General features: G+C 45.1%; 1 protein-coding gene across 2 annotated transcripts in view; it reads left to right on the forward strand.

Annotated features, from left to right (window-relative positions):
• The window catches only part of PUF60 (poly(U) binding splicing factor 60), a 37,237-nt gene extending 18,242 nt beyond the window's left edge, over window positions 1–18,995 (forward strand). Inside the window, exons 3-11 of one of the 2 annotated variants that reach the window (XM_066578194.1) lie at window positions 3,656–3,745; window positions 4,229–4,279; window positions 12,317–12,478; window positions 13,698–13,790; window positions 14,014–14,227; window positions 16,186–16,376; window positions 16,638–16,773; window positions 18,232–18,467; window positions 18,566–18,995. In XM_066578194.1, coding sequence (XP_066434291.1) covers window positions 3,656–3,745; window positions 4,229–4,279; window positions 12,317–12,478; window positions 13,698–13,790; window positions 14,014–14,227; window positions 16,186–16,376; window positions 16,638–16,773; window positions 18,232–18,467; window positions 18,566–18,865 — 1,473 coding nt within the window. In that variant the 3' untranslated portion in view covers window positions 18,866–18,995. The remainder of the gene's footprint in view (window positions 1–3,655; window positions 3,746–4,228; window positions 4,280–12,316; window positions 12,479–13,697; window positions 13,791–14,013; window positions 14,228–16,185; window positions 16,377–16,637; window positions 16,774–18,231; window positions 18,468–18,565) is intronic. The other variant, XM_066578196.1, reaches the window with a different exon arrangement.
• Window positions 18,996–20,905: the final 1,910 nt, after the last annotated feature.

Below are 20,905 nucleotides of genomic sequence, written 5' to 3' on the forward strand. Positions count from 1 at the left end.
CTACTAGACCACCTTTAGCTGCTGGAAGGAGCTAAAAAGCAGCGAAGACGGCCAAATAGGGCACAGTGCTCGGATGAGCTTCGCAGCTCCCTCGTTCTAGTGATCAGTGGGGGTCTCAGTAGTAGGACCCCCACTGATCTAAACTTTGGACAGAAAAGTTTAAGTGCAGTTGCTAAAGGCCTATTTACACTGGACGATTATCGCTAAAAAAAAATCGCTAATCGACGATCGTTTTAGCGATAATCGGTGCGTGTAAATGTGCACCCATAGTCGGCTTTTCGGCTGATCGTTAAAATCAGTCCAACGTAAAAATCGTCGCTCATTTTTATCAGTAGTTCTCCACGAGGAGTGCTGATAGCATTGTTTCCTCATGAGCGCAGAGAATAGCTTTGGGCTATTAGCTGCCTTCAGGAAGGCTTCATTTGCATACCTAATTGGTATTTAAGTAGCTGAGTAGCTACTTAAATACCAATTAATTTTTATGCAAAATGATAGCTCAAAGCGATCTGTCGTTTGAGCGATCTTTGAGCGGTCATCTGCTCGTGTAAATGGGCCTTAAGAAGGGAGACAATCTGCAGGAAATGTTGCACGCTTTAACAACCCTGCATACATCGCCACAAAGGCAACTTCCTCGGGGGAGAAGGGAGCCATGTTGAGGGTCACTCTTCAGTATTTGGATGACCTCTGTGTCTCTTGATGGAAGTGCGCAACTTTACTGACCTGTTAAATTTCTCGCCACTCTCTTCTTCGGTCTTTTATCTTTCTGCAGCGATGACATGCCGTACATCCACATGGTGGCTGCAGCCACTTACCGTCCCTGGCAGTCTTGTGCCATACATGCAAACTTCACAGTTGGGGCCAGTGATTGGCTGCAGCAGTTATTTGGGTCTACAGCATGTCATCGCTGCAGAATGATAAGCATAGACCGACGGTGACCATTGGAGCGCAGGAGCAGCAGGAAATGTAACGGGGCAGTAATGTTTGTTTCATTTTTACAACGTTTCCTGCAGATAGTTTATTTTAATCCCTCGAAGAATTGGATCATTCTTATAAATGGATCTTCTCATTGTGCAGACTGAATCAGCAGATCAGGGACATTGGTTACAAAAGCAGCAGATTGGGCTTCCTGAAATGCGTCTATTGTGTGATGAGCTAATTGTTCTCTGCCTGTTTTTCTTTCCCCCCTGATCTGTTGTTGGTTGGATTGATGCTACGAATTTCCCAGCAATTGATTGATCTGCATGCGGCTGTGGACACCCTTGGTTTAGGAAGCTACTTTTTTTTTTTTTTGTTTCACTTAAATGAATGTATTTTAGGCTGACCAATCATTTTTGCGGTAAGGGTTTGATAAAATATTTAGCAGCGTTTTTTCTTCTGCAGTTTCTACATATTACTGTATATAGACACTGCAGTCTTATGCCCTGTTTAGACGGAGTGGTAATCGTTCAGAAAATCGTTCAAACGAACAAAACAACGATAATCATTCAGTTTAAAACGCGGGCAAACGACTGAACGATGAGCGACAATCGGGAGGTTCTTGCTCATCGCTGATTAAAACTGGCGCCGACTCGGGCACGTACATGCTGTGTAAACACTGATCGTTCATAGGAATGTGAGACGCTGAATGATATGAGCATGAGGGACTACCTGAGCGCGAACAAGTCTGTTATGACGTCTCCAGCTCGTTCCGTCAGGCAAACTGGAATCGTGAGATTCTTGGCCCGTGTTAAAGGGGCATAAGACACAGTAGGACATCTAGCAGTGATATGGGACTGATAGCTCGGCTCCCCTCTGCTCTCTCCTCTCCTGCACCTTCAAAGTTTATCTTTATTGTTGTCATAACCGCTGATAAAATGTGCTGGAGAGGTAAGGCTGGGTTCACACAGGGCAGATTTGTTGCGGTTTTGCCGCGGATTGTCGTTGCATATCCGCACTGCGGCAAAACCGCTGCGTTTGCAGTGCAATGCAGCACAAATGAGATTTGCCAAAAAGCTGTTCTCACAGGACAGATTTTTTTCTGCACAGCCGCAGTGCGGAAATGCAACTGCGGCGCGGTTTTAAAAGATGCAGCATGTTCATTCTACGGTCTTTTCCGCAGCGCTTTTTTGTCCATAGACCTCTATGGACGCGGCAAAAAGTAAAAAAGCGCTGCGGAAAAACGCTTGCGGATTTTTCCGCAAGAAAATCCGTAGCAAAATCCGCAAGCTCAAATTAACCTTTGAAGCGGTTTCGCCGCAGAAGCAGTTCTTCTGCGGCAAAACCGCAACAGAAAAAACGCAGCAAATCTGCCCTGTGTGAACCCAGCCTTAGGGTGGAAAACAAAAAGCTCTTTTACACTGAGCGGCTATCATTCAATGTAGAAGCCTGAATAATCTGAACGATAAATGATAATTCAGTCGTCTTTTTGATCATGCAGGCATAAAAATCAAACAACGATCAGCCTGTTTACAGTAAATGGAGACCGGCGGGCAGAATAATCTCCAGCTCCCGCCACCGCCATTCACTGAGCGGACTGCCTGCTTGCTCTGAGTGGAGGGAAGAGATCTCTGTGGCGCGCCCCGCCTCTATTCAGGGAATGATTATCGCTCCGATCTGAAAGCACAGGAGTAATAATTGTTGTTGGGATTATTGAGCAGTGGTCCCGTGTAAAAGTACCCTTAGACTGCAGTCTCTGTATACAGTGATAAGTAGGAGCTGCAAAAATTTGTAACTAAACCATATTACAAACATGATTGTCAGCCCAAAACACATGTATTAAAGTGAAAAAAGGCGTCCATCAACCTTTAAAGTCCATCTCCTCCTGTTGTGTTTTTTTTTGGTCCAAAATTCTGTGCTGAAATCTTAAGTAATTTTAATATTTTGGTTCTCGACATTTCAGATACAGAGCTGATAATTCCTGTATATAGACCGTGATATGAAAGAGACCGCGCTGCTGAGTCTTTCAGTTGGGGGCGCTTTCTCCATACTGAGTTCTGTGTATGCAGTAAGCTCTTGAGCTCCCTTTAGTGCCTGCTGTATGTTTGTTCTGGGGATTTGGAGGTCGGAGCATGATAAAGATTCAATGTGCTGATAAGTTCCTTAATATATTTAGAGTAAATAAAAAAAACTACACTAAAATGGCGTCACGGCTGGACAGTCACATTGGGTGATAATCTGCGGGTGGAAGTTGTGTATATTGCATTGGTGGCGTTTGGCATTGGGTTTATACTGTGTGCACTGTGGTGAGCAGCGGCCAAGCCTTCCATCTTTTCTTGTGTAGTTTATGGTTCTCTCCTGAAGGTACGTACCCCGTCTTGTACCGGCGCAGAAAGCCAACCATCAGGTCAGAAACATGAATAGTTTATTGTCACTTAAGCCGCTAAAACAAGCGCCAGAACCTCCTTGGGCTTCTCCCGCTTCTATTTTATAGAGCTTCCCCACTGCTGGACGACCACCGTGATTGGGACAGGTGACCAGCCTCCTGGCCCCAAGTCCTAGAGAGGTAAGGTGAGGGTGCCCTGTAGTGCAGAGCGGCTCTGGACCGAAGCTGGCACTGCCCGATGTGGAAACAAACTGCGCCGCCGGGGGTCCTCTCTGTGGGATTGCTGTAAGGACATTGTTGTTTATGTCGGCTGTCATCTCCCTCTTCTCATGTTTCTTTATGGCTTCTTCATAGGCAAAGAAATACGCCATGGAACAAAGTATCAAGAGTGTCTTAGTAAAGCAAACCATCGCCCATCAGCACCAGCAGCTCACCAACCTTCAGGTAGGTGCCCATGTTTCTTCTTCTCCTCCTCCAGCGCCAGCATTGCATCTTCCAGGCTCAAAGACATATCTGAGAACTGGGCAGGGAATGAAATGGTGTTACATGTTTTATTTTCCTCCCCTTCTTTCTGTGGCTGTAAATGTTTTTGGATTATTTTTGTGGCACTTTTGAGAGTGACGTCCTATAACTCAGAGAGGTCCTCTTTCCTCCCGGCCCCCTGCCGGGTGAATGCCACCTGTAGACTATTTTATGTGGATTGTTTTCCTCCGAAGGCTCTATGCCCCCCCCGACTCTTCCCCACCCCTCAGGTTTTCTTTTGTCATTTACTAGTAGCCAATAAGCCCCTCGTGGAGGAAAACGCAGCCGTAATCCACCCATTATTTCTACAGGTTCTCTGTTACTTGTGTCTACTTGAATCTAGAGCAGAGAACTTACTACACAGAAAGCAGCAGCGGACTGAACTCTGTCTTTACTGTCTTTCAGATGGCAGCAGTGACAATGAGCTTTGGAGATCCACTCTCACCTTTACAATCGGTCAATAGAAATATTCACTTCTTCTGGGGCACCATTCCTGTGTTGTGGGAGGAGTGGGGTGGGCTGTTCATCTCTTATTGTGGAGGGAGGGGGGACGTTAGTCCTATTATTATAATTGTACTAATATCACCCGGAGGCTGAAGGTAAGGGGTTAATACGTAACGGTGCGACATAAAAGAGGCTCATGTGACCTCGTTTACACGTCATCAGCATTCGTCTTTGCAGGGTCCGACTCATTCATTTGATTGTTTTACCCTTTAATTTTTGTTTTTAAGGTAAATCCTCTCAGCACAGTATCTATACAGACCGTCACCATGAAGATCCATAGGACAGGTGGTGGTTAGGGCCCTGCAGGAAAAGGGGTGGAGTGACATTAAAGCAATGCTATCATTTTTGTATATAGTATGACTCCCTGTGCCTCACCCTACACTTAAAAGGGTTGTCCCGGTTGTAAACTATTGATGGCCTATCCTCATGATGAGTTATCAATAGTAGATTGGTGGGGTCTGTTGAGCAGGCCCACTGCTGATCAGCTGTTTATCTGCCAGTGCATTCGTTCACTGAACTGAATTCTACAGGAAGTAGACAGCTCTGTTCTTACTGTAGTGGTCAGGCTTGGTATTGCAGGCAAAGTTTCGATTAAAATGAATGGGAACTTTTCCTGCAATACCAAGCCTGGCCACTACAGTAAGAATGGAGCTGTCTGCTTGCTGCAAAAAACGGATCAGTGCAAAAGCATGCTGGCCTAGCAAACAGCTGATTAGCAGGGGGTCCCAGGAAAGGGACGTCCGCCAGTCTACCATTGATGACCTATTCTGAGGATGGGCTATCAATAGTTTAAACCAGACAACCCTTTTAATCCTCTGCATATTACATGGTCACTGGCCTTTCTCAAGAATTGCCCCCAGCAGTCATAACATGGTTATAATAGTCCTAGTGCGGTTCACTGATCCATGTGTAGGTATTCCCACAAGCCACATTTATCAACAGGATCGCTGTGGGTCAGATGAAAACTTCAAAATATTGCGCTCCACTATTTTACTCATTTCCATAGACTTCAAATGGGGTGACATTATTCTGCTGGTGGGGTCATTGTGTACGCACATAGCCGTGAGAATTATTGGGTTGGGAATTATTTAAAAAAATCGTGAATTGGGACAGCAGATTCCGACTCCCATTGATCTCAATGGGAACAAAAATTGGCTTTCCTTCAAGCCATAAAATAGTACAGTTTTTTGCAAAAATAGGATCATTTCGACGCGATTTTTATCAGCAGAAAATCGTTTTACTAATAAAAGGGGTGTGTGCCTTTCAGTGCTGGGGTCCTAGGTTCAAATCCCATCAAGGGTAACCTCTGTATGGACTTTGAAAAATTCACCCACACACCCTTTCATTTATTAGTAAAATTATTTTTTGAAGATTTTTGCTAAAAATTGGGTCGGGATGTTCCAATTTAGCAAAAATAGGTACAATTTTATTGTCCGGCCTATCATGATGAGCAACACTAATTACTTATCCTTTATTATATTCTGCTGGGAAAGTCACTGTGTACAAACATTACTTATCCTGTACTAATCCTAAATTACATACTGTATTATACTCCAGAGCTGCACTCCCTATTCTGCTAGTTTCTGAAAACGGCAAGCTTGTGGAAAGGCGCCTTGGTAGTTTAAATCTTCATAAGGCCGCCTGCATGCGATCAGGTCTGAATTTCGGAATCTGCAATAGTCTCCTGCGCAGACGATCTGCGGCATTCCACACCAAACCAATGGAGCATCCACAGCGACTCAGATTTTCCGCTCTCGGGGAAAAAAGTCGCACAATGCTCCACTTTTGCGCGGAAAGGCTGCAGATTCTGCCTCCTCACTGTGCAATGACACGAGTAAAGCAGGAGTTTAAAAAAAAGCTATCTGTACTGCACATGTCCGACAGCGAGCCATGTGGACCATTCGCAGTACAGATTATAAAGACAAATGACAGGTACTCGCGGATGCCAACCGGGCACAGGGTAGGATTCTGTCTGGGCTCCCACATGGGAATCCGACCCGTTCCTGTGCAGGCGGCCTCATACGAGGGGCCCGTTAGTTTTTACCTACATCAGATGACTGTTCAGACTGATGTAAGGATGAAGCTTCGCAGAATGCAAATGACGAGAGCAAGGTCTGTGGAGATGTTCTAAACAAGCAGGGGATGATGGGAGGTTTCAGTTTGTAGCTCATTCTACATATAAGGCATTCAGTGCTGGTTAGAGGAGATCATATGATGAAGAGGGGTCCTTTGGGGTTCATTTATGTTGGGGGGATAGTATAGCGCTTCATAGTTTCAGACCCCATACTGTTATATACAGGTTAGCAGCTTCTATACTTTCTTCTAGAGATCGAGCTGCTTACAAGCCAATTGTTTGACATTAGGGCTGACTGAGTAAACTGGGATGGAGCTATGATACCCAACAGACAGCAGCACAGTGTATTTCAGGTTCTTGGACTTGTGCATGACGCATATAGGTAAGGGGAAGCTTCGTGGCGTTAGATGCAGGGTCTCGTGTACTAGAGGTCGGGCAATAATACTGAATGTGGGACTGTGAGGGTACAGAGTTACATTGCCCTCATTCACAGAGCGACTGAACGTGTGAGTGTCGTTCTCATCATCCTCGCCGTCACTTATATCTTTACATTTTTATATTAAACGTCTTCTCTGTCTTACACCTAAATCCGGGAAACCAAAGTGGAGCCAAAGCCGACAACTCCGGTCCACCCATAGATGACTTTATAGAGAAAGTGATTGTGGGGGTCTTGGCCCCCCATGCCCCCTTCTGGTGCCTTATCTCGTGTCTGACTGCAACTCCAGGGTGATGAAGGGTTTTCCTACTGAATTCTGACAATTCTAACCCCTTTTTGTGGATTCAGATATGTCTGTAAACTGATTAGTCCCCTATTGTCATACATAGAAAGCTGCACTATCACCGAGCCATTAAAAAAGTACTTAAAGGGAATGTTTCACCACAAAATGGCTTATTGTAGAAATCAAGCTTTTACATTTTTGGAATTCCTTTTTTTTTTCTTTTTTCCTCTTAATTTTTGATGTCACGATCTATAGTTAAGTAAAATTCTAAAATCCTGCAGTTGACATGAACTACTAAACCTGGCAATAATCTGTCCCTTCTGTTCTGCAGAGAAAACGTCCCAGCCGACATCTCCTTATCATCCCAGGCAGGAGTACAATGAAAAAGAATAGTCACCAGCAGCACACACTCAGGTCCCAATACAGGGCAGCACTAAAGATGCAACAGCCACGGTGGGGCAAGAACCATGTCCACAAGAGTAATCCAAAACAAAGGCAGAGAGGCAGCATGGATAGGTGCAAAAATACGATCAAGATTTATTCTCCCAAACCAGAAAAAAGTCAGCAGGTACGTTTCCACCTGATGGTCTTTGTCAAGCTCCAAAGACCATCAGGTTGAAACGTAGCTGCTGATTCTTTTTCTGGTATGGGAGAATAAATCTTTATCATATTTTTGCTGCCACTCTGCCTTTATTAGGCAGGAGTATAATAAGAGGTGGCACCTATATGTAGCTAACACAGGATCCACCATTCACAATAGGTAATTATCACAGCTCACCTCCTCCCCCTCTCTGCACAGATCAGAGAGCATGCCCACAAAACTGTTCCATTGAATTCTATAAGCGATACGAGATCACAGATCAACTCCTCCCCTTCCCTGTACAGGTTACAGAACATGTTCACAACACTTTGCCATGGAAGTCCTTAGGTGATGGTCAAGGCTTACGTCCCCCTCCCTACAAAAGTCACAGAGCATGCCCACAACACTCCCCTGTAGGAGATAATAGCTGATGGTCACAGCTCACCTCCTTCCCTCTGTCCATAGCATGCTCACAGCACTCTCCCATAGTCTATAGGTCCCCTCCTGTCCTTTGTGTCTATGGCCCATGAGTTCTGTTCTAAAAGCATATTTCTACTTACTGATACCCATAGCTCAGGCAAGATGCCGGTCCCCATAGTTATGTACAAACCATGGAATAAAAATGTATTATTAGAAACTATAAAAATGAAAAGCGTTTTGCTATCTGGTTAGAATTAGTAAAATATACAGGTGATACATTCTTTTTAACCACTTATGGACTGTCAACCATATGAGGACCAGTCAGATGTTTTTATATGACTTTGCAGAGATGTTTTTAAAGGAGAGCACAGCCAGACTCCTCGTACAGAAGGGAGAGACAGTTTATTATCGATCACAGGGGATCTACCAGAGCTGCTGGGACTTGGTGATCCCATGTTCATTGTACAGTGTGGTCAGGAGGTAGCGTTCACCAGCAAATCGGCAATAATAATCTTCTCGCGGGCGGCATGATGTATACTATCTTAACAAAAGTAATTGGACACCTGATCAAGAATCAAAAGTAGTATTTATTTCCATATGGTACTACTTAGTGGGCCTTCTTGGGCCCTAATGACATTGGATACTCTCCATGGTATACTTTCTACTAACGTCTGATACACTTCAGCTGGTATTTCCCTTAATTCATCCTGCAAATATCTGGTGAATTGTTTTTCAAAGAAAAGGCATAGTGCAAGGAGTGTTGCCATTGGACAGTTGAGCAATGGAGTGATGAATCACACTATGCCATCTTCAAATCAGATGGAGGTACCTGGGTGTGGAGGAGGCTTGAACGCCTTTTACCTGAGAGTGTTGTGCCAACAGTTAAAGGGAAGCGGTCACTTCCCCACAGCAACATAAACTAAGTTATGGTGCAGTCAGTGCACGTGACAGGGAGCCCGGTGATGTGTTTGTTATACTTACCTGCGATATAGCGCTGTCCCCTCTGAAGTTGACGCACGGAACGGAAATCTGACTCTTCGGAGTTCCTTTTTGCGCATTCTCTTATGCAATCACACTTTTATTTTGCACTTTTGTTGTAATATGTGTAATATCAAGGAGGGTTAGTCTTTACCTGTTGTACACTACATTCATCAGGTTGTCTTTGGTGATTTGCCCTTGCCTTACGCCTGTGGATTCCCATTTTCTAATTATATAACAAGCATATAAAAAATGTCAGTTTTGCAGTTTGTATTACAATTGTAGGCGGTGCAGTAGAGGTGCACAGATCGCTTATTACAGTGATTGTGCTGAGCTTTATCCAGTGTTGTATGAACACTGTTTGATTTTAAACTTTTGTGTCCATATATTCATATGTGTTTAATAACATTTGTTTATAGTAATCCTCCTTTGACTACATTGATATTGGTGTGCTCAGGTTCTTAGGCCTTGTGTCTATGGCCGGGTCTGATTCCGTCTGTGAAATCTCGCAGTGGAATCAGACCCGGTGTCCCGGCAGAGACCCATACTCGCCTAGTTTTTTTTTTTTCTCCTCACAAAATAGAGCATGCTGTGATTCATCCCCGCAAGCGGAAAATCGCAGTTCATTTCCACTCTTGGGCTTGGAAAAATCTTTTAACTTGGTATGCTCTGGACGCACATTACCGTGGAATTCGCGGCGGGTGTCTAGCCGCGTATTCCGCAGAGATAATCTGTACGTGGGCCTTATATAAACATTTGTTACTTTCCTTTTTCTGACTTCCAAGAAGACCACCGCCTTGTCACAAATCCGTCATTGTTTTACACTGGTTTGAGGATATGGATATTCCATAATTGGACTGGCTGCACAGAGTCCCGACCTGAATACTACTGAATGTCTGTGGTACAAACCTGCAATGTTGGGTCAGGAAATGGGATCAGTGGCTATGTTCTTTGATAGAACTTGCCAGACATTTGCAGGATGAATGGAGGGAAATAGGACCTGAAGTTTATCAGACATTCATATAAAGTATGCCACATGAAGTATCCAATGTCATTAGGGTCAAAGAAGCCACACCAAGTATTAACTTAGGAAATTAATACTACTTTTGATTCTTGCTCAGGTGTCCAATTACTTCTGGTAGGATAGTATAGATTAAAATACAACAAAATAAACCTATTAATGGTCCCGCTTCCAAGACCCAAAACTATAAATCCCGTATATAAGAGGGACTAGAACTGCAAAAGGGACACAAGTGAAATATGGATGTTAGTGGCACTGTGTGCTATTTAACAAAGATGCAAAATAATATGAAAAATAGACTTGGGGTGAGGGGTGGGGGGGGGGGGTGCCTCACTATTCTGGCAGTGAATGGTCATTAAAAAAAAATAAAAAAAAATATTGCGAGTAAAAAAAGATTGCAATTTTTTTGTTGGCCTCTCTGCTTGTGTGCTTAAAAGAAGAAAAAAGTGGGTGAGGTATAGCGGGAAAAGACGTGGCTGCCAGTGGGCCATCACATTTACTAGAATTTGTGCCAAAAGCTGGTGGAAATTCTAGCTGAAATCTACTTCAGCTAATAGATTTTCTGCGGACGGAAATATGCATCAGATGTATTGATTCTGTTGTACTTCACTGCGATACACGTTTACTTCTACTTGCAAATAATATTTTGTCTACGTAAATCTCCCTTTTTATTTTCTCTTCTCTTTTTTTTTTCTTCAAATAACATAATATACAAATGTAAAAATGTCATGAGACTAAGGCCCCCTGCAGACGGGCGGAAATTCCGCGGTGGGATTTCCCGCTGAATTTCCGCCAGTGGAAGCTGCCATAGGATTGTTTTAGAAAACGCAATACTAGGCAGACGGCCGCGATTTGTCCGCATGAAATCATGCGTGGCAAACAAATTGCGGCATGCTCCATTTCTCTGCGGGGCTCACAGAGCCCCGCACAGAATGCCACTCCCCAGCCGCCGGCTCCGCTCTGCACATCGCCGGCACCCAGCACATCAAAGAGCCAGAGCCGCAGGAGAGCTGAGTGCCACGCTGGTCCCTGCAGTGGCTTGGGTTGGGTCCCACTGCGAGAATTCTGGCCATCTGCAGGCGGCCTAAAGCTCCACGAATCTCCAAATAAGGCACACAAATTTGAGTAACTGTAACCCCTTCCCCGGTCTTAGAGCTGCGTACAACCTGTCCTAGTTACATTGAAGGACGGGTTTCTCAGTGTGCTTAGACGGCGGCAATTTTTTCCCCCTTTTTTGGAAAACTTGCAGGGTTAGTTGTATTAAAGAGCAGTTGTAGGAAATTGTACGACGTTGAAGCTGTTGGTTTTACATGCAGATTGTATCCAGTGAATAGTTAAAACCTCGTCTTCCCGTTTCTCCTTATCGAGCCGAACTACAAAATAAAGTGTACCTGATGAAGACTACCTCAGTTGGGATATCGCCTCCCATGACTGAGGAGCACACAGAGGCTGCAGTCAAAGAGCAACTTACTGGAATGGTTGTGGCTTTTGCTCCACTTTAGCCCGGACCGCAGTTACTAACCATCTGATGTGTCTGAGCTGTACAGTATTCTTTTGTCATCCAAACTCCCAACAGCTCGTCCCCCCACAACCCAGTCTAATCATCATCCAGAATATTATATATAATTATTTCTGGATCCTCATTACTTCCTCCTGGCCTTACAGATGGGGGTATGCCGGGCTGCAGTGTATGCCCTGTCACATAATGTATATGGGGGTTATAATATGTAATGTTAATGAGATTCACCATTTAATACGGCTTTTTTCGTCGTCCTTCATCCCATCCGTTGACTGTGCATGGCCTGTTTGTAGACTGTGTGTGCTCTGGTCCACTCGTGTGTATACAGCTCCTAGGATCAGCACTTGTATCAGCATGTATACTTTATCCCATTACACGGGGCAGCAAGTGGGTGTCTTTTCAGAGCGGGGGTCCATTCTAGGCAGGCAACCGAGACTTACGGGAACAAATCCTGGTCTTGTGACTTATCCAATGTCCCTAACCAGTTTCCTCCTCCTGCAGGTCGGGAAGGGCTGTCCGCGGCCACTGGCTGCCTAAGCTGGGCGGTGGTGAGATAACCGGGGTTCATTGTCCTGTGGATTGGGGAGGCGGTCGGGCGTGAGGCAGATGAGATTTCAGTATTTTGCACGTAGTTCCTGTTGGTGACGCTTCTCCTAATTGCCAGGTTTTCTCTCCTAGATCGCTGCTCAGAGACAACGTGCCCTCGCCATAATGTGCCGTGTCTACGTGGGCTCAATCTACTATGAGCTGGGAGAAGACACTATTCGACAAGCTTTTGCTCCGTTTGGACCCATTAAAAGCATAGACATGTCCTGGGACTCTGTCACGATGAAGCACAAGGTTTGTGTCCATGAATGTAAAGTGGAACAGGGACTTAAGGAAATACAGTCCTGTAGCTTTCTAATAGACTATTTAATTCTTAGCCATTTGCAAGATCTCTGCTGGCTTTCAATGGGTGTATGGACATTATAGAGAAGAGAACATCTCCTCTGAGTTAGCTGACTCGTTCTGCCATGTAATATTACGTTTTCCCTCTAGTGTCCTCTGCAGGATAGATGCATAGTTGACAGAATCTTCTGCATCTTCAGCAATATCCTCTTTGCTGGCCAGCATGAGAAGCGGCTTCAGTCTGAAACCTTCCGAGTCAGCCACTTAAAAGGGAACCTGTCACCTCCGAACAGCACCATAAACGAAGTCCGCTCTGCCATTCCCGCTGTGTCTGCTAGTAACATCACGAAGATCTGACTCTTTTTCAGATTGATGCATATGCTCCTTCCGATAGAAGTCTATGGGAGAGTCTGCGCATGGCGTCCTGAAAACGGTCAAATTTTTGTGCCGCGCGCAGACTTTATTTGGGAACACTGTGAGAATGGGAGAGTGTGTGATTTATTTTTTTTTTTAAAAAAACATCCCCAGCTCCCAGTCACCTCTGAACAGCACTATAACTTAGTCTATAGTGCTGTATGGAGGTGACTGGTTTCCTTTAAAGGGGTTTCCTGAGTTACTACCTTTATATAGCTTTGGACCACCCGTGCCCAAAACTATATAAAAGTAATATACTCACTGTGGCTGCATACTGCCGTTTCAGTGGTCCAGCATCTGACAGGTGATTTCATCTGTTCAGAAGGTCTAGTGAGTCCCGTAAACCTGTCACATGCCTCTAATAAAGCCCCAAGGCAGGTTTATGAGACATCCCTGCTGGCCTGCTATTGACTGCAGCGGTCACATAGGGAATTAACCCATATCACTTATGCAGCCAATGTAAATAGAAGGCCAGAGCAGGGCACAGCTAGAGGTATGTTGTGTTTTTTCCTAATATTCTACGTGTCCCCTGGGGTCTCGGGTATCTTTATTACTTGGGTACTATTCTGGTTTTGTATGCTGTTCTGTTAATTTACGTGAAACCTCCAGTTTGTAGATTTGTGTCCATCATTTATACCATCTTTGTGCAAGTCGACATCATCTGTTAAATCTATTAATAAGGGGTGGATATAAATGTTGTAGGGAGTGATAACCGTCTTGGCCGACTGCCTGTTAATCCTTTGTCTATTTCCTTCAGGGATTTGCATTTGTGGAGTACGAGGTCCCGGAGGCCGCACAGCTGGCACTGGAGCAGATGAACTCCGTCATGTTAGGTGGAAGGAACATAAAGGTGAGAGGACAGATATTGGTGCATCATCCTATGTTATAGAAGCCAGTGCATGATTGGAGAACTCAAGCCTGGTTTCTTTCCTCCGAGTTCACCGATTCCCCACAAATCCCTGTGATGTCACACATTGTCCCTGTCATCCCTCTTACCCTCCTCTGCGCATGTGACATGGTATGTACTCCTTATTTGCTGTCTACATTGTAGCGTTTCCTATCTCTCACTTCAGGTGGGCAGACCCAGTAACATCGGCCAGGCCCAGCCCATTATCGATCAGCTGGCAGAGGAGGCTCGTTCCTTCAACAGGATCTACGTAGCTTCCGTTCACCAGGATTTATCAGACGATGATATCAAGAGTGTGTTCGAGGCCTTCGGAAAAATCAAGTCGTGTATGTTAGCCCGGGACCCCACAACGGGAAAACACAAAGGTTACGGTTTTATAGGTGAGACCATGCACCAAAAACACTGAAAATCTGAACAAAACATCTTGAATGTGGAAACAGTCGTCAAATATATTTTAAACACTCACTGTGTGGAGCGTTAGAGCAGGGTTTCTGCTGCAGATTTAAGATTTAACCCCTTAGATTGGATTCACATGAGTGTATTTGCACACGCAATACGCAAAAAAATAGAACCCACTGAGTTCAATGGGTTCCTTTACATGCATGCATTTGGCATGTGCAAATTAGTCGTGCAAAAAAATCCGCAGTATGCAGTATTTTTCTAGGCAATAGAACATTTTGTACTCATGAAACTATTGGTCATTTCAATGGCTGAAATCATCAGTGTGTGTTTTTTGCACGCACGGCAAGTACAGTAAAATGCGTACTTGTGTGCGCATCGTTGTAACACCCATTCCATAAAAACCACGTGCAGACATACACTTAGGCTTGTGTGAATCCGAACTTAATGATCCAACCCCCCCTCCCCCTCATTTTGGCTCCTCCCCAAATTAAAGAAAAATATAACTCTTTATCAATCGACGTAGCTGTCTGAGCGCTTGTTTCTGCGGGAAGATTTGTATTTTTTTAAAAATGCCTAATTGGAGTGATATGGAAAACACTCAATTCCGTCATCTTTGCGGGGAGGCAGAGAGGGTTGTCTTGTTTTTACGGCATACGCACTGGCAAAAATGACATGACTTTATTCTATGGGTCAGTACGATTGCAGCGATACAAATTTGTGGGTATCTATTGGTACCATTTTGGAGTTCATATGACCTTTTGAGCGCTTACTATTCCATTTTTTTAATTGAAAACGGGGTGACCAAAATAGAATTGTGTGTTTTGTTTTTTTTCTTCGAACTTCACATTTGGGATAAATAATGCGTTACTTTAATAGACTGGGCCTTTATGAATGCAGCAATACCAAATACTTTTGGGTTTTTTTGTTTTGGATTTTTTTTATTTTAAAAACAGGAAAAGGTTTCATCACCTCTTATTTTTTCTAATAAAACTTTTTACTCATTTAAAAAAAAATTTTGAACTTGATCGCTTATACAGTATAACCTGTATTGCATTATACTTTATGAGCAACAGGCAATCAGCCATGGGGGCTTTCTAAAGGCCTTAGGCTGTCATGGCAACTGAACAACTGCTTGCTATCTCATTACAAGGGGTCCATTTGGGACCCTCAAACAGATTGAGACATTTAAATGCCGCTGTCAGAATTCACAGCGGTGTTTAAAGAATTTACAGCCGTGATCAGCGTGAACGGTGACCGCTTCTCTTTCTGGAGGGTATCAGCTGTGTATGGAGTAGCTCCCTATGCTGCTCCATACAAACCCTGTGTGCCAAGGACGTAATTGTATGCCCTGAGGCATAAAGGGGGGTTAGGGCATTTTGCAGAGCTGGACAATTCAGCAGTAGCTAATCAGAGGGGGGGTTCAGCTTCCAGGACTCCACCGATCAGCTGGTTGTCCCTTGTGCAGGGGCCTGGAATGCTATTGCAGGCACAGATCCCATTCACCTGAATGGGACTTCCCTCAACTATAGCGGACTCCCTCCTATCAGCTATTGATGGCCTATCCTGAGGATGGGTCATCAATTGTTTAGTCCTGGCAAAGCCCTTTAACCCTTTGCAGTGTAAAGTATAGCCATTGCTGGAGATTTGCTTGCAAATCTGCCACACGAAAACTGCAGAGAGATCTAAATGTTGCCCAAGAGGTCAATTATACAATATTTTATCAAGAATAAAAAGCGTAAAAGAAAGAGAATGTCGCACAAGAAGCTAACTGGGCTCCATGGAAGTGTAATTGAGCTATCCTCATTGCAGTGCCTCTACCCCAGCACCTATATGTGCATTATACAGCCACCAAATTTATTAGATTGTATATGTCACCAGCAGATGAACTGGGTGCCAGTCCATAGAGCTAACAATTCTTCCCTACCTCTTTTTGCAGAGTATGAGAAGGCTCAGTCCTCGCAGGACGCGGTTTCCTCCATGAATCTGTTTGATTTGGGTGGTCAGTATCTTCGAGTAGGAAAAGCAGTTACGCCGCCCATGCCACTACTTACTCCAGCCACACCCGGAGGTCTGCCACCTGCTGCTGCAGTCGCTGCTGCTGCAGCCACTGCCAAGATCACAGCACAGGTGAGGAGGAGTTTTCATTATTGACTTTACTTTATAAAGTGTCTTCATGTCTGTTCTGCGTCTTTCTGCGGTTGGTAACTTTCGTCTCCATAGACTGGTGCTGCGTGCTTGCGGTGAATAGTCGGTCTGCGTCTCGTATGGTGCTTGCTCATCATTTACACTAGTACACACAAAACTTGGCTTCTATAGTAATAACTTTGACTCTCGCATGGTTGTTTTTCGGTCACTGATATTTGTCTTGCGTTTCTTTCTTTCCTGTAGGAAGCAGTTGCCGGAGCGGCAGTCCTTGGCACGCTGACCAACCCTGGTCTTGTCTCACCAGCACTAACTCTGGCACAGCCTCTGGGGGCTTTACCGCAGGCTGTCATGGCAGCACAAGCCCCAGGCGTTATTACAGGTACGTCACAAGGAAATATGCATCTGAAGATGTCCCAGTCAAGTGAAGCGGTATTTTCACATGGCAGAATACAATGCAGATTATTCCATACAGATTTCACTTCTAAAAACTGTGGCTAAACCATTAATTTCTGCAGTGTATTTTGCTGCAATTTATGTGGAGATTTAGCCCGGACAATGGGCAAAATCCATTTATGGAGTTTCCACATTTAGAAGTAATGTTACTTATTAAGGATATGTGCATGCATGGTGGGGATTTTGATTGCGGGTTCAAAATACAGCATGACTGTCTTCTGCTGAGGATATTTTTCACTTTAAGTGTACAAGGTTTGTTAAAGCCCCGTTAACTTGCAGTCTAACTTAGGGTTATTAAGCTCTTGGCAACGCCATCTGTCCTCCACCTAGATGGATCGTTGTAACTTAGTAACCCACGTCCAGGCCAGAATTATGGTAAAACTCAGGAAGTCCATTTATTTTTGTACATGTACACACATTAATGCCATTCCCTGGCCGCTGAATAAGACCGATACACTAGCTAACCTTGACCTAGTGCCTTAGAGACACTGGTCTAAACTATGGTTTCATCCTAGGGGGCGTCATTCCCTGTCAGGATCCTGGCTTTCAGTCATTATTTGGCTCTTCCTCGATTTCACAGGACCCTCTCTCAGAGACTGTTGAGTATAGCAGGGTTGGAAGTTTTAGTTCCTTCCTACCGCACCCATACAGGGATTTTATCTAATTTACTAGCAGAATGACTGCTGCTACGCTGCCACAGTTGCTACAGAATTTGACCATGAAATCCTGGAATGTGCACCCTGACGTTGGATGCGCATGGAATAGTTTCAGAAGTTCCTCAAGCAGATTTTGCCCTTTAACTGGGCTAGATCCGTGGTTGAAATTCACAACTTAGACATAGATTTCTACAGCGGATTTTAGAAGCAGAATTTGCACAGAAAAATTGGTATCAGATTTCACCGTGTGCTGCATATACCCTAAGAATAGATGCCATAGTCTATCTGATGCAGATTTTTTCTACCTGTGGATGTGAAATCCATGTGCAGGGGAAAAAAGGGACACTGTTTTCTTGTTTATAAATCTGGATGCAGATTTGCCCCATTGAAATTGTCTATATCCGTGGCAGAAGTTGTGCTTGAATACGCAGATTTTCCTTGGAAATCCACAGATGAAAAATGCAACGCAAATAACTGCGTGAACAGAACCTTATAAACATTTGTGTAACCTATTGACTTCGTTTGCGCCAAAACTTTGGTGCAAATTTTGGCGCACAATGTTGCGATTAGGCCACATTCCAGGAAGTCATGCGCCTTTTTCAGAGAGATCAAAAAATACAGATGTGGTACAAAGCTAGCAAAACTATTTTCTGGCATATTTTCCATTGTTAATCTGCCTCAATGTGTTTAGCAACTTTATTTAATGGTTTTAACCTTCTTCGCTTTAGGTGTCACCCCGGTGCGACCTACGCTTCCAGTGGCCATCCCACAAGTGGGGCTTGTAAACCCTATACTGTCCAGTCCGCCTGCTTTGGCGCAGATGGAAGTGAAGAAGGAAAAAGAAGAGGAGGAGTTGGCACCAGAGTCTGAAAGACCGGAGATGCTGAGTGAGCAAGAGCACATGAGCATCTCGGGGAGCAGCGCCCGACATATGGTGATGCAGAAGCTCATGCGCAAGCAGGAGGTGAGTAGTGGCATATACTGTGGTCTCCAGTCTTCGGATATAGCGGCGGATTTAGCAATTTGGCTTGTTTATATGACTCTTCTGTTTTTCCATCATAGTCCACAGTCATGGTTCTCCGCAACATGGTGGATCCAAGAGACATTGATGACGACCTGGAGGGGGAGGTAACGGAAGAATGTGGCAAGTTTGGTGCTGTGAACCGGGTGATCATCTATCAGGAGAAGCAGGGCGAGGAAGAAGATGCCGAAATCATTGTGAAAATATTTGTGGAGTTCTCTATGGCCAGTGAAACGCACAAAGCCATCCAGGCGCTTAATGGGCGCTGGTTCGCCGGACGTAAAGTGGTGGCAGAGGTTTATGACCAAGAAAGGTTCGACAACAGTGATCTATCGGCGTGAACCTCCCTGGACTATCACCCCCATCCTCCCTCATGTCCTCGTACTGTTTATTTTTTATTATTAATTGTGAATTTGTCTTTATTCTGCAGAGTAGAATTCTGGGTAATAAAATGTCTGCTGCTTTTTTTTTTTTTTTCTACTTGTCAATTTTATTAATTGTTTCCAGCTTAGAGGAATTAACAGAGGGAGTCTCAAGCAGGTAACGCCTTAATGGCCAGTGGTGGTGGAGCTGAGCCTGCGCCATTCACTGTATTTGTGGGCTGTGTTAAACACACATGCAATGGCCAGGATCAGGACTTGGCTTTCCATTCTTGCTGTTTAACTATTCATATGCTGCTGTCCATTCCAAGTAAGTGGCATCTAAGCTGTTGAGTTGCTTTTGAAGCTGTCAGTGACCAACACTGATGGGTACAGCCTTGAAATACTGAAGTGTATTAGTGATCACGTGTTCGGCTCTTCTACTGGGACTCCAAACAGAAGAAAAGGAATTAAAATGAACTTTTGAGATGTTTGTAGCATCTGATTATACAACACCCCTGACCACTTTGAAGATGCAAAATATATTTCTATGTCAAAATAATGAAGACAAGAAAACCCAGACCTTTAATGTGGCTGAGTATTTACCCTTAAGGCAGGGTTCACACAGGGCGGATTCCCGTCGGAAATCTCGCGGTTTGGCCGCAGCAAAAAACGCAAGATTTCCGCCGGGAGAACCGCCGCCGTTAAAGCCGCGGCGGCTTTGAAGCGGCCCGGCCGCTTGCTTTTCTGTTGCGGCTGGCGCTCCCATAGAGGAGAGCGTGGCCGCGACGAAAATAAACAAAAAAAAGTAAATAGACCTGCTGCATCTTTTGAAGCCGCGGTTTCACCCGGATTTACCGCAGCGGATTAGCCGTCCCGTGTGGACGAGATTTCTGAGAAATCTCATCCACATGGCTGGCTAATCCCGAGATTAGCGGCCGCGGGCGGATTTGCTGCGGGTGGATCTGCTGCGGCAAAACCGTGGCAAATCCGCCCTGTGTGAACCCAGCCTAAGGCCTCCTTCCCACGAGCGTGACGGGCTCCGCAGCGTAATATTCCGCTGCGAAGCCCGTCACGGCGCCCCCCAGAGCCCCTATACTTACCTGCGGGAGATAGCGTGAAATCGCTTCCCCGCCCACCGCCGCGCGTCACCGCCCGTCACCGCCCACCGCCCTCGCGTCACCAGCCGTGTCACGTGCACGACCGGCCGTGTCACGTGACGCGGCCGGACCGCGTCATTTGGCGTCATATGACGCTCGGCGGTGGGCGGGAAAGCGTTTTTTCACGCTATCTCCCGCTGGTTACAGCGGGAGATAGCGTGAATGGACGGCTTCCATTGACTGCAATGGAAGCCGTCAGTGCGTACAGCCCGTCCTCACCCGCAGAAAATAGAGCATGCTGCGGGTGAGGACGGGAGAAATCGCGGTGCGTAATTCCGCGGTGGAATTACGCATCGTGAGCATTGTGCTATTAGGTTCAATAGAACCTAATAGCTGCGGGCAACGCAGCGGATTTTCGCCGCGAATTACGCGGCGGAAATCCGTTCGTGGGAAGGAGGCCTAAAAGTTGATTTATTTATTTATTTAGATTTTAGTTTTGTTTTCTATTAGCTCAGCCCATCTACACTCTGGGATTTGTGCCTGTTCTGCGTTGTGTGCCATCTTTGTGTCATGTCACTGATTCGCCATTGGTTTCAGGTATTCATTTTATTGGAGTATTTCAAGACCTTTCCATGCTCCCCTTACACCCTCCAGTGTAGCAGTTCGTTTAGGTTGGGGTCGGAAATACCGCGAGATTTCTGCGGAAGAAAGCTTCAAAACCCGTGGATTTTGGAGCAGCTTCGCCGCCTTCATTTCGCTTTGGTCATCTCTCCCCATAAAGAGGAGAGTAGCCACTGTGAAAACCGGGAAAGAATTGACATGCCACGTCTTTGAATTCCGCGTGGCATCCAATTTCAGCGCGGCTTGGCCACAATGGTTGGCCGCAGCATGTGGATGACATTTTTGTAAATCTTGTCCACTT

Source organism: Eleutherodactylus coqui, chromosome 9 (assembly GCF_035609145.1).
Source record: "Eleutherodactylus coqui strain aEleCoq1 chromosome 9, aEleCoq1.hap1, whole genome shotgun sequence".
Taxonomy (NCBI): Eukaryota; Metazoa; Chordata; class Amphibia; order Anura; family Eleutherodactylidae; genus Eleutherodactylus; species Eleutherodactylus coqui.